The sequence below is a fragment of the Lolium rigidum genome, chromosome 6 (assembly GCF_022539505.1).
Source record: "Lolium rigidum isolate FL_2022 chromosome 6, APGP_CSIRO_Lrig_0.1, whole genome shotgun sequence".
Taxonomy (NCBI): Eukaryota; Viridiplantae; Streptophyta; class Magnoliopsida; order Poales; family Poaceae; genus Lolium; species Lolium rigidum.
Window position 1 is genome coordinate 66,574,635 of NC_061513.1, and position 11,998 is coordinate 66,586,632.

An 11,998-nucleotide genomic window follows, 5' to 3' on the forward strand; every position below is an offset into this window, starting at 1 on the left:
TATGCTACTTTTTGGTGAATCTTCAGAAAAATAAACAAATTTCCATACTTGCGTCAGGGTACCTTGATTTCTGGATGCGTCATGATGAACTCCCCAAGAGAAGGGTCAAGCGTGAAGCCATTGACACCACTCCCAGTGCTCAGAACAAGCTGCAGCAAATTACTTGCACAGACAGTTCAGACGGTAGTTACGGAAGATCAATCATCCTGCGTAATGAGCTCAGGAGAGTTGATTAATTACCGTGCATGAACTTCCATACATGCAGTATCCAGCAGCAATCATGTCCTTCCCAGGCAGCAGCACCTCCTCAAGGGTCACGGTGTCAAAGTTCTTGATCATGTAAATCCCAAAGATCTGTAGAGCAAAGAGAAACCATGTAGGTAGAAAGAAGGAATAAACCATGCACAACATGCTTCTACTTGTTATGAGCATATTTCCTGAGACTTTTGGAAAAAACAAAGCATGTTTCCGACAAGTTTGAATCTGTTGTGCGTACCGTTCCGATGGAGACGCCGCAGTCGATGTTGGAGGAGCCATCCAGGGGATCGAAGCAGACACAGTACCTGATGCAAAATAGAGAGGAAATCATTCACCAGGAACAGAATAAACCGATCAGTGAATCATGCATATACTGAAGCTGTGTGTGACAGAGCAGAGAGTGCAGAGGAGCCGAGGTTACATACTTTCCACGGAGCTTGGGGTCCACGAAGGTGGCCAGCTCGTCCTCCTCGGACACAAGAACGCACTGCACATGGATGTCCGTTCGCAGAGCAGAGTGTGAAGAACTGAACGAAATCGAACACGCCAAGAAGAGTGGGACGAGAGAAGAGAAGAGATTCATACGGTGCGGCCGCTGCTGACGAGGGCATTGACGAACACCTCGTTGGACAGGATGTCCAGCTTCTTCTGCTCCTCCCCCTGAGGAAACCCACAGCAACGCAAGGCATCATCAGCATCATACCTTCATCATTCTGAAGTAGAGAAAGTTTCGAAAAGGAAAAGAAAGACAGGCGGCATGGGGCTTGCCTGGACGTTGGTCTCGCCGGCGAGTCCGGTGAGCTTTGCGAGCCCTGCCTTGTTGACGGCGGAGGCGACGAACTTGCATCCGAGGACGATGTGGGAGAGGAGGATGGTGAGGTCGCCGCGCGACTCCGGGAACCTGCTCTGCTCGTTGAGCACGTACCGCGTGATGGTCATGAGGTCCGTCCGGTACGTGTCCGCCGCGTGATCCATCTTCCCGGCCGGCGGTCGATCGACGATATCCTCTCCTCGCCTGCACTCTCTCGCTTAGCTCGTCGACTTGGTTATGGTTGGAGCGCAGACCGTGGAAGTGAACGATCTATCTATGGTGGTGAAGGCGCGGGAACTGGGGTGGCTGTGAACGTAGGGTGACGTGTGGGTGATCTCTCTGGTTTTGGTAGGTAGCGGGAGGAGGAAGTGAGGCTGGGAGGAGAGGGGCGTGGGGCTCCAATGGAACCGGCGCGCAGGCCTATCCCCTCTATCCGCGATGGCTGGTAGCGCGATGGCCGTGTGCGTCTGTGGCCGTCGCCCGTCGCCTACTGAGGTGAGAGGAGAGCGGGGTTTTGTCCTGCGCTCGCAACGTAACCGTCTCGCCGGAGGAACACGCCACGCGAGCGGAGGGAGATGATCACGACAGGGGCAGTGTCTTTGCTAGCTATAACCTGAGACCTGACCGTGACGGCGAGGCGGTTTTGCAATGAGCGTCAGCGGGTTGGAAGCTGTTATTGCATTGATGAATGGCGAGGAGCTTTGCTTGATGGCCTGCCATTCACGCGGACGTGCAATCACTCTCTTTCTAGCGTAGTACTGTAGGTGGAATATCCTGGTTCAAGCTCAAGTGGCCTCTGCATCTTCACACAATCACACCCATGACCCATCGGGCTCTTGGAATATCTGCTTTTGCAATTTGCATTTGCCATCCCTTTGCTAGATTCGCATGCATTTCAAAGTCCAGTCAATGACTTGTGAGAGACACTACCACAAACTCGAGATCGTAAAATGTGACTTTGCCAGGTCAAAGGGGAACCATATGCTTCACCCATACTGCTACTTAGCAAAATTATAAGTTGCACATACGAAATCAGCACAATTGGCTTCACATGCCAGAGGTAGTACTGAAAACATAACGTGTTGACCATCTTACACAGTATGAATATTACCCGGCAGAGTATTACCAACATAGATATAGGCTTGATGAAACCATTGGAAGGCAAATAGTACGGTCAATCTTAATCACATATATAGGATACATAAATTACCAATAGCAACCTGTGCTCCAACATAATTTGTTGTGATAACAATTCCATGCACAGGGGGGTAACAAGGACGCTGGCCTTTGTTAGGAGTTTTTCGCAAGCACGAGCCATGGAGTCCGATAAGCGAGTGAGACGCTACCAGAAGATTCCACCGGTCACCAAAGAATAACAGATTTACAGTACAGCACAACGATATTGATTGATTTTCTTTCTGAAAAAAAAGGTAGTGAAAGGTGCCTCAGAATTAAGCAGATGCAACTCCAAGGTAAAAGGCGCAGATGTATCAGGATCTTTGTCGAAGCATTGACCTGGGGCCTTCCAAGAACGACTGAAGGATCACAGTTCAAACTTCACAGTATAGTACAACAACTGTTTGTTTTCTTCGCCTGCTTGTAGAACATCTGAAAAGGACAGAGTAACATTTCTCTAAGGAAAATATGGCGATAAATTTAACAAGACAGAGCATACAAATGATCTGGACAATAAAACAATGATTTTCACCAAGTTAAAAAGCAACAGCAGTTTTATGACTAAAAAATAGGTAAATCCTAGAAGAACAGGGTCATTGTTATCAATTAAGAAAAGGGCCTTTTCACGCATATGCTGCACCAGTCACATTGTATACAGTGCATCTAACAATAAGCATTCTGGAAACTCATTCAGGAAATTCTACAATATTAAAAGCCAGATGTTGCTACTACAGCATCACCCAATGTTGTACAGAAATAGGTCAGTAAAACACGTAAAACTAGATTTCTCTTATTGTATACAACCCGTAACAATATGTTAGCATCGCATAAAATAGATAGATATAAACAAATATCTTCTACAGTATTCCAACTGGGCAGGGCCATACACGAGAATTTTCTTTTCTACTCTAACATGTGGAAATTTGAGAAACAAAAGGCCAACCAACCATACTTGACAACTCGACGTGTGGGTGCACTTGCTCGCACGAGTTACGAGCAGAAGCTACAGCTGCAACTCATGGTTTGAGTTTACTTTTCTGGTTGTTTTACAAACAAACTTAATTGCTTCTCAACTGTGATTTCATATAATAAACGGTACAAATCCATGTATTTTCGTGGTGAGGATAACAAAGCGACACACACTTAAGACATGTTTGTGTTAAAAATAAATCTTCAAAATTACTGTTAAGTTTGTTTCTGAACCCTCCTCCTAGTCTAGACCATGAAGTAAAGTGGACTTCTAACTGCAGATACATGTTCTTTGTCTAAAAATGAACTATTTTTCTCTAGCAATTATTGATATAAATTTTGAGTAATATTATGCAAGACTAATACTAACTCCGTTCCAATGAATAAGGCTTTTTTTAACTTGACAATTTAATATACAGTAGTATATGCACAAGTGAACCTGTAATAACACAATGAACAGGCTGACATGTGTCAGAATGCTCCGTGCAGTTTGGAGATGACTAACAGTAACTAGCAATTGTTCACCATGTTTTTAACTACAAAAGCAGTTAAGCACTCAACAGGGGTAAATAGAAAATAGCAGTATATATTATTACCTGTGAAGCAGCACTCAGGTCTGAACTTTTCTCAACCAAGCTATCCAATTTCTCTCCTCTTTCGAGGACATTCTCTATAGTTTTATGCTGTTAAAATATCCAAACATAAACAATACACATCAGCAATAGGTTGTTCCCATACAGGAAAGAGAAAAAAAAGCAATGTAACATCTCCAATACAAGATGGGGTCGCGAAGACCATCTTCACAAGAAAAGGCTGGTCTTCCATCATTGTGTATGGTGCAAGTAGTCGGTACATTTGTAGATTTTTAACCATGTAGAAAAAAACAGATCAGAAACACTTACTAGGATGATTTTTGTTTCATCCAAGTCCCTCTGGATTTTCGTTAACTTGTCGGCCTCTGCAGGATCCTGCAAAATGGCAGATGCTTCATCATAAATGAGAATAAGCAACAATGAAAATGACGAGTAGAGTAGAAGCACGCTGCAAGTTATATGTCCAAAACATAGAACCCATGCTTAAATATGTGCACCATGTAGAACAAATCCCTAAGAATCCACCACAGAACACACGCATCTTAAATACATAGCAATTTTTTCTTTCAAAAACAGGCGTACAACCAATTCCATAGAAAATATGAACCACCTGAGCACACAAAACAATTTGTATATGGCAAAGCTTTTCATCATAAAACAAAGATAGTTGCTCCCTTCTTGAGAACTGAGTTCTAGCTCAGTGGCAAGGCAAGCAAGTACGCAGCCAGCCCACCCGGGTTTGAATCCCCATCTCGCGGTAATTTCGCAGGGAGGGGCGAACTTTAAATCGGGTTATCATCCTAGCGTCTAGTCTCATCCTACCTAACAACATATAGCCAAGGGAGGGATCATTCCCCCGTTGGTCAACGTTTGTAGTTGCTCCCTTCTCTCTTTCTATTTCAGTAGAGGATGGGATAAAAAGACCATCTACAAGTTACTAAGTATTAACACCCAAAAATAAACATGGAGCATTATGTTACCTCGTAGCAATGAACACACAAACATACAGTGTCTGCCATAGATGGTTATACCTGAAATCTTGTCAAAGCGTCTGCCAAGAAAGGCCACTCTTGAGTAGAATCTGCTGTAGCAGCTTTCCAAGAGTCCCCAAAAGCCTTCTGGTATTCGTCAAGTACCTTCATAAAACAATTCGCATTGACAATTAAGTATCACCAGAAAAAACTACTACGAAGAACTGTTCTATCATACTTATTCGGTTGTCACGATACATCAAAGATTTGCATGGCATAATAAAGTAGTGACTGAATCACTCGTACATATAAATTTAGGAGATAAACAATTTTGTTAGCAAAGGTAGTGTACACGGTTTGTCAGACTGCAATCTAGCTAATGCTCAAAACAAGGTCCCTAGACAACACCACAACTCCATTGCTTCAACACACAACAAGGTGCAGGTTTTACTGAACATCAAAGCCGAACATTGGTTAAGTTGTGTAGTTACTGGTTTTCAGGCAACTACTGAGGAATATCATGTTCAATAATAAACACAATACATCTTTAATTGTTGAGGGTAATTATATATACCAGCCTAGGGAGAGGCTGTAGCATACATGACACGGATGCATTACATTGACACTTCTACCTTTTCTGTTAAATAATTTGGAGAAAGTCTGTATCTAGAAGCAAAAGTACTTTGGGTTTTAAGCCTATTAGTAAGAACAAGATCGATCCAATAGGTTTTTAAAGCCTATTAGAAATAAGAACAAGTTCCCAAGACAACACCATAACCTTTGCTTTAAGACACAACAAGGTGCAGGTTTTACTGAACATCGAAGATGAACATTGGTTAAAAGTTGTAGTTACTGGCTTTCGGGCAACTACCGAGGAATCATGTTCAATAATGAACACAGTACCTCCTTAATTGTTGAGGGTAATTGCATATAGCAGCCTAGGGAGAGGTTACAGCATACGTGACATGGATGCATTACATGGACACTTCTGCCTTTTTCTGTTAATAATTTGGAGAAAATCCGTATCTAGAAGCAAAAGGTACTCTTAGGTTTTAAAGCCTATTAGAAATAAGAACAAGAAGATGGATCCAATCATGTTGGCAGAACTGATTGTAGGCCAATCACGAAATATGCAATCAGGATTTCAAGAACACAGGGTACATACCTTATTCAGAAGGGAAAATGCGCTTCGTACAGGATAGTGATCATCCATAAATGCCACCACACACAGGCCATTCCTGTTGTGTGAGTGAACCTTGTACTCTGAACAGAAAATTAGGAAAAAGTGTTCTGAGTGATCATAAACTCACAGCAACAAACAGATAGTCAGCATGAATTTGCTAAACTGAAGATGCTAATGGCAGCTAGTGGGGTTTAAATTACAACTAATCGTTGGAATTAGTTCAAGTCACTAAGAAGATCGCATGGATGAACTAACTGGTCAGATACTTTTCGGCACACATGATACAAATCGGAATCACCCATCTCGCCCATGTTCTAGAAATCACACTACCACATGGAGGTTACCACATGAGAGGACTCGTGGGATAAGATCGGCCCCTGGCAAAACCAGTCCAAACCCTGGATCTGACCATCGGATCGCGAAGTAAAGTAGACCTAGGCGGAGGCAGATCTGAGGGGTGCGGTGGTTACCTTCGTGCTGGACGGACTGGCGCTGGCCGGGCTGGGTGCGCTGGGCGACGGTGCGGGCGACGAAGACGATGAACTCGCGCGCGGCGCCGCGCTGGAAGAAGCCGAAGTGGCTGACGTCCGTGGCGTTGGCCAGCACGAAGGCCTCGGAGCCCGGCCCGCCGCCCGAGGAGGAGGCCCCGGCGCCCGCGGCCGGCTTCAGCACCACGATCGCCGTGATCTTCATCGCTCAAGATCTACGACTCTCCCTGTTGCCGTTGTTCCTACGCGGAGAAGGACGGAATTGGACGGAGATCGCAGCCGAGAAGCTTCTCCCCTTTTCTCCTAGTACTTTGCTGGATTCGGTCAGACACCCACGACGTCCACTAGTCAATGACAGTGGGCCAGGCTTGGTAGGCGAATAACATATTTTTTTGCAGCTAGTGGAGTTCGTCCAACCGGAATAGATGCGCCAGGGAGGCAGACACGCAGTGCAGGATAAATTGGGATTCCGCAGCAAAATCAGACAAGAATCTGAAACAAAGAAATCAACCAACGTGTTCTTCATCTCCATCGCAGCATCGTATCGTGTAGCGACCACACAAAACTGAACAAATACGCGAGGAGCACGCATCACAAAGAGCAAACATATAAACAAAGGGGAAACGAGATTCAGATACTAACGAAACACTGAAGGAGCGGATGAGCTGCAAACATCAGAGAGCAAACGTAAACGCACTAGTAGCGAGATTCAGATGATGAAACCTGAAGGAGCATGCGAGCTGCAAACATCACAGAGAGAAAGCATAAAACACAGAAACAAGATTCAGATGATGAAAAACTGAGGCAAGCAGCACGCATCACAGAGGAGAGCAAACATACAACACAGGAACGAGATTCCGATAAGGATAACTGCACTTTTCCATTGCCAATTCATCGCAACAAGGGGCTACATATGACGACAGGACCACAACAAGAGCAGATACGATGACTGAACAAATTACATCACAGATCAACACCACCGACCGGAACACTACAGCACGAGATTACTCCTCCTTCCAACACACACAGATGACTACAGAACCTACGCCCTCTCCCCACGGATGCGGCGCGCGAGCTGGATGTCCTTGGGCATGATGGTGACGCGCTTGGCGTGGATGGCGCAGAGGTTGGTGTCCTCAAACAGCCCCACCAGGTACGCCTCGGCGGCCTCCTGCAGGGCCGACACGGCGGAGCTCTGGAACCGGAGGTCGGTCTTGAAGTCCTGCGCGATCTCGCGCACGAGGCGCTGGAAGGGCAGCTTGCGGATGAGCAGCTCCGTGCTCTTCTGGTACTTGCGGATCTCGCGGAGCGCCACGGTGCCCGGGCGGAAGCGGTGCGGCTTCTTCACGCCGCCCGTGGCCGGCGCCGACTTGCGCGCCGCCTTGGTGGCTAGCTGCTTCCTCGGCGCCTTGCCGCCCGTCGACTTGCGCGCGGTCTGCTTGGTGCGGGCCATTGGTGGGTGGGGACTGGAGCTCCGGCGAGGTGCTGGTGATTTGGGAGGTTTCAGGTTTGGGAATTGGATGAGGTTGAATGGGAGGGACGGGGCGGTTAAGTAGGGGAGGAACCGGCGGGAGACTGGGAAAAATTTGGGGCAGCGGCGGGGTCTCGTGGAGGAAGATGGGTTTGCGGCGTTGGATTGGTGGCGCGTGGACGGTTGAGATTGGGTTTCGGGTGGAGCACGCGGATCAGGGGTAGCGATCCGTGGGAAGGAATTCCTGGTCTCTGATTGGCTGGTACTGGGAGAGTGTGCTGTCACGCGGATTGGCAAGATAACGAACTCTAATCTTCTATTTCTAAATAGGAGCACCCACAAAGAATTTTCTTAACATGCAGCCTATCCACGTCAGCAACATGGCATGTCATTTCCGTTTGTTCTTCAGTCTTACGTTTCATTATGGCAAAGTCCACCTCAGCAAAGAAACTCCAAAGAGCAGAACGTTATTAAAAGAAGGGAATACTAACTAAACAGCCCATTCCATTGCTTCAGCCCAGGTGAAGCCCACGCCTCCATCTTCCTTCATGCTCACATGATGGACGTTTCCCTCAAAAAAAAAACATGATGGACGTCTGAATTCTCAACCAGAAAAAAAAAACTTGACGGAACCTCCCGTCCCGTCGCTTTTTGTCTTCTCCATCGATATCTTCAGCCACCGAACAAATTTCACCATTACTGCAGCCCTTGATGATTAGCGTTTCTTTCTCCCCACAGTCTCCTCCAGAATTGGAAACGGATGGACGCATCCGGGCATCCGAAGAGTCCCCGCAGAATTTATCCTCTTCAAGTTCTGAGATCGCAATGACGATTTGTTGCCGTTTCGAATGGATTAAATCAGCAGCACCCCCACTGGGACCAACCTGCGCGGGAGGGGAGGGCGTCATTCTTCCAAGTCTCTGGTGATCGCTTGCGCCCCTATCAATCCATCGCCTCCTCCTGTAGGCATAGTGCCACCGCCCTGTCGTCGTCCACAAGCGCAACTCCGACATCATGCACGAGCGACGGCCCGTTCTACACTTCTACTCCGTACGCGCGGTTTTGTCTTGAGGCGTGCATGTCGTGAACTCGTGATGCCTCTGCAGAGCACGGGGTACTCGCTGACGAAGAAGGGCCGGCCTATCTTGCTTGGTCTCTATGGCCTGATCCCGCTCAGCGTCGTTTCCTCGCAGCAGAAATCGACCGATACAATTAGTTATGATAACCCTGCCAATTCCTTGCATAATTCGTGTCGATTTGCTCATGTGTGTTTAGTGCATAATTGTATTAGTTCATGCTGCGCAGGGAGGTATCTTGGTGGATGATGGGAAGACTCACCCTATCACACATTGGGTTCTCGACTATGTTCGCGCCATTATTCCATGTTCCCAGAATTTTCTTTTAGTCTTTTTTTTTGTTGTTATAGATCATATATTGCACACGTTAAGCCTAGAAATTTACAATTTTATTCCCATCTGTTGCAAATTCCCTTACACTCCATTAATTTGGTATTTTCATATGTCAATTTACGATAGCGCTGTACACATATGTAAATTTGTTCGTTATCTATCACCACTTGATTATGTAGGGAAATGGAATGAACAGCTCTGATACTTTTTTTTCCAAACGATCCGAAGATCGGATTTTTCATTACCCATGAGATAACGAAAAACATAACGAGTTTCACTTGCCCATCTGGCAAGTTTCAACACACCCCCCACACCACAGTATATATACAAAAACGCCGCCCGAGGCAAGCTAACCACATAACCAAACTGACAGTTCTAAAGCATCTAAAACGTGCGACACAGCGCAAACACATAACCAACTAGAGCAGGACCACAGCGTCTGTTGGCCAAAACAAAGGAGCATCAGGGAAACTTCAGCAGAAGCACCACATCAAACGATGTCAACATGCTCATCTTCCTCCATATCGTCTTCATCACCAGCAACATCTCTTGCTTCCCTGATCCTCAGTGACCTCTGTGTTGGAACAGGCCTGTTCCGAGCTCTTTCATCAACTGTTTGTGCAGAAGCAAGCTTCATTAAACCATCAGCTCCCAGTCGTAAATCTTCGGCGTCTTTTTCACCATTGAGACATGCCCAGTATTTCATAAAGACAGTAGAATAGCTGATTAATTCAACTGGATCCTTGATCATTTTGTGATCAAAGCAAGATCTATTTCTAAGTTTCCAAATTGCCCAGCATATTGCAGCCAACCCCGCAATCTGCGTGTTTCTGCTTGCAGGAATAAATTGTGGAATCCACCAGAAGTATTGTGTAAAGGATCCAGGTCTGGATCTTGCCCCAACTAGATTGCCAACTGTGCTCCAGACAAATTTTGCAGCTGGACAAGAGAAGAAAATATGGGAGATGCTCTCAGTATTATTGCAGAACTGGCAGGAGGCACTTCCTTGCCAATTTCTTTTCAGCAGATTGTCTTTTGTAGCAATAGCATTGTGCCAGATCATCCACAACCAGATCTTGATTTTCAGAGGAATCCTACTTTTCCAAAGATGTTTGAAAGTTCTATCTACACCATTACTGCATAGATGATTGTACATTGATTTGACAGTAAATTTGCCATTTTTTGTCCATTTCCAGTGAGGTGTATCTTGCCTGTCAGTCAAAGTAGTTTGAGACATAATTTGGTTCAGGCCATGAATCTGCCAAGAAATATCTGGTGTCATCCATCTTCTGAATGAAAAGGACCAATTCATGTTGGCAGCATCAGCAACTGTTACATCTTGCTCAATACACATGTCAAAAATCTCAGGGAATCTATCTTTCAAAGGAGTCTGTGTACACCATGCATCACACCAAAAACTTGTGCTCTTGCCATTTCCCACCTTCATCCTTCTCCCTTTCAGATAAATCTGTTTCACCTGTAACATGTCTGACCAAAGGGGAGAATCCCCAGGTTTTTTCTTTGTATGATACACACCACCATGGTTCATATATTTCTTCTTCATCAGATCTTGCCAGGGTCCAGAATCATTCTCTATTTTCCACCACCATTTACACATTAAACTAATATTGAACAGATGTAAATCTTTTATACCCAGACCACCTTTTCTCTTTGGCTTGCAGCATTTCCATTTGACAAAGTGATACTTCCTTTTATCAGCACTTCCAGCCCAGAAAAAAGCTCTGATAGGTTTGTCAAGTTGTTCAATGGTTGTTTTATGAAGCAACCTCATAGACATCTGATAAACAGCCACACTAGAAAGGCAGGCATCAATTTTGATAACTCTTCCTCCAATAGACATGGCATTACCTACCCACCCACTCATTTTCTTCTTGGTTCTTTCACCCAGAAAATTCATTTCAGCAACTGTTGGTCTTCTTGCACAAACAGGAGTGCCCAGGTATTTAATGGGCCAAGTTCCTTGCTGACAATTAAAGAGGGCAGCAAAGAATTGTGATTTCATCTCATCTTCAAGAATCATCATAACTTCACTTTTCTCAAAATTGATTTTAAGCCCAGACATTGTTTCAAAAATATACAGAATGAGCTTCAAATTCACAGCCTGTTCAGCGTCATCTTGAATAAGAAGAATAGTGTCATCAGCATATTGTAGCAAGGGAATGCCATTCTCAACCAGGTTGCCTGCAAGTCCTTTGATGAGACCATTCTGCTGTGCTAGGGTTATCATCTTGGACAAACTATTAGCTGCCATGTTGAACAGGAAGGGGGCAAAAGGATCTCCTTGCCTTATACCTTTACAGCTAGTAAAATAAGGGCCAATATTATCATTCACTTTCACACTTAAGGTGCCATTTGTTACAATCTTTTTGATCCATACAAGCCAATTACTACTGAACCCTTTCTGTGAGCAACAGTCAAACAGGAAATTCCAGTTTACTTTGTCATAAGCTTTCTCAAAATCAATTTTCAGCACAACCCCCTGTTGCTTCCTGTATTGACTTTCTCTCAAGACCTCCTGGAGCAGCATAACACCATCTGTAATGTATCTCCCATTGATGAAAGCAGTTTGGTGATTGGATAGCAGTTTCTCCATAACTGGGGTTACTCTGACAGTAAGAGTTTTTGTGAAAATCTTGAACAAAACTTGC

General features: G+C 45.2%; 3 protein-coding genes across 3 annotated transcripts in view; all 3 read right to left on the reverse strand.

Annotated features, from left to right (window-relative positions):
- Positions 1–1,330, reverse strand: part of LOC124659325 (fructose-1,6-bisphosphatase, cytosolic-like) — a 21,910-nt gene extending 20,580 nt beyond the window's left edge. The window contains exons 1-6 of the mRNA XM_047197233.1: positions 1,027–1,330; positions 844–918; positions 684–745; positions 497–563; positions 241–354; positions 63–149 (exon numbers count right to left, since the gene is read on the reverse strand). Coding sequence (XP_047053189.1) covers positions 63–149; positions 241–354; positions 497–563; positions 684–745; positions 844–918; positions 1,027–1,233 — 612 coding nt within the window. The 5' untranslated portion in view covers positions 1,234–1,330. The remainder of the gene's footprint in view (positions 1–62; positions 150–240; positions 355–496; positions 564–683; positions 746–843; positions 919–1,026) is intronic.
- Positions 1,331–2,584: 1,254 nt separating this feature from the next.
- LOC124660950 (VAMP-like protein YKT61) lies at positions 2,585–6,669 on the reverse strand. Its single transcript, XM_047198800.1, has 6 exons — positions 6,432–6,669; positions 5,944–6,041; positions 4,839–4,943; positions 4,117–4,182; positions 3,811–3,897; positions 2,585–2,677 (listed from the first exon to the last, which is right to left on the reverse strand). The coding sequence occupies exons 1-6, from the start codon at positions 6,652–6,654 to the stop codon at positions 2,627–2,629; spliced, it is 630 nt and encodes a 209-aa protein (XP_047054756.1). The 5' UTR covers positions 6,655–6,669; the 3' UTR covers positions 2,585–2,626.
- Positions 6,670–7,488: 819 nt separating this feature from the next.
- Positions 7,489–7,902, reverse strand: LOC124659616 (histone H3.2). Its single transcript, XM_047197448.1, has one exon. The coding sequence runs from the start codon at positions 7,900–7,902 to the stop codon at positions 7,492–7,494; it is 411 nt and encodes a 136-aa protein (XP_047053404.1). The 3' UTR covers positions 7,489–7,491.
- Between the last annotated feature and the right edge of the window lie 4,096 nt (positions 7,903–11,998).

Bases quoted from the DNA above. Each gene is read 5' to 3' on its own strand.
- LOC124659616 (XM_047197448.1), bottom strand. From the start codon at position 7,902: ATGGCCCGCACCAAGCAGACCGCGCGCAAGTCGACGGGCGGCAAGGCG.
- LOC124660950 (XM_047198800.1), bottom strand. From the start codon at position 6,654: ATGAAGATCACGGCGATCGTGGTGCTGAAGCCGGCCGCGGGCGCCGGG. The intron at 4,944-5,943 runs GTATGTACCCTG...TGTTTTATGAAG, and splicing joins CATTTTCCCTTCTGAATAAG to GTACTTGACGAATACCAGAA. The intron at 4,183-4,838 runs GTATAACCATCT...GCCATTTTGCAG, and splicing joins ACGCTTTGACAAGATTTCAG to GATCCTGCAGAGGCCGACAA.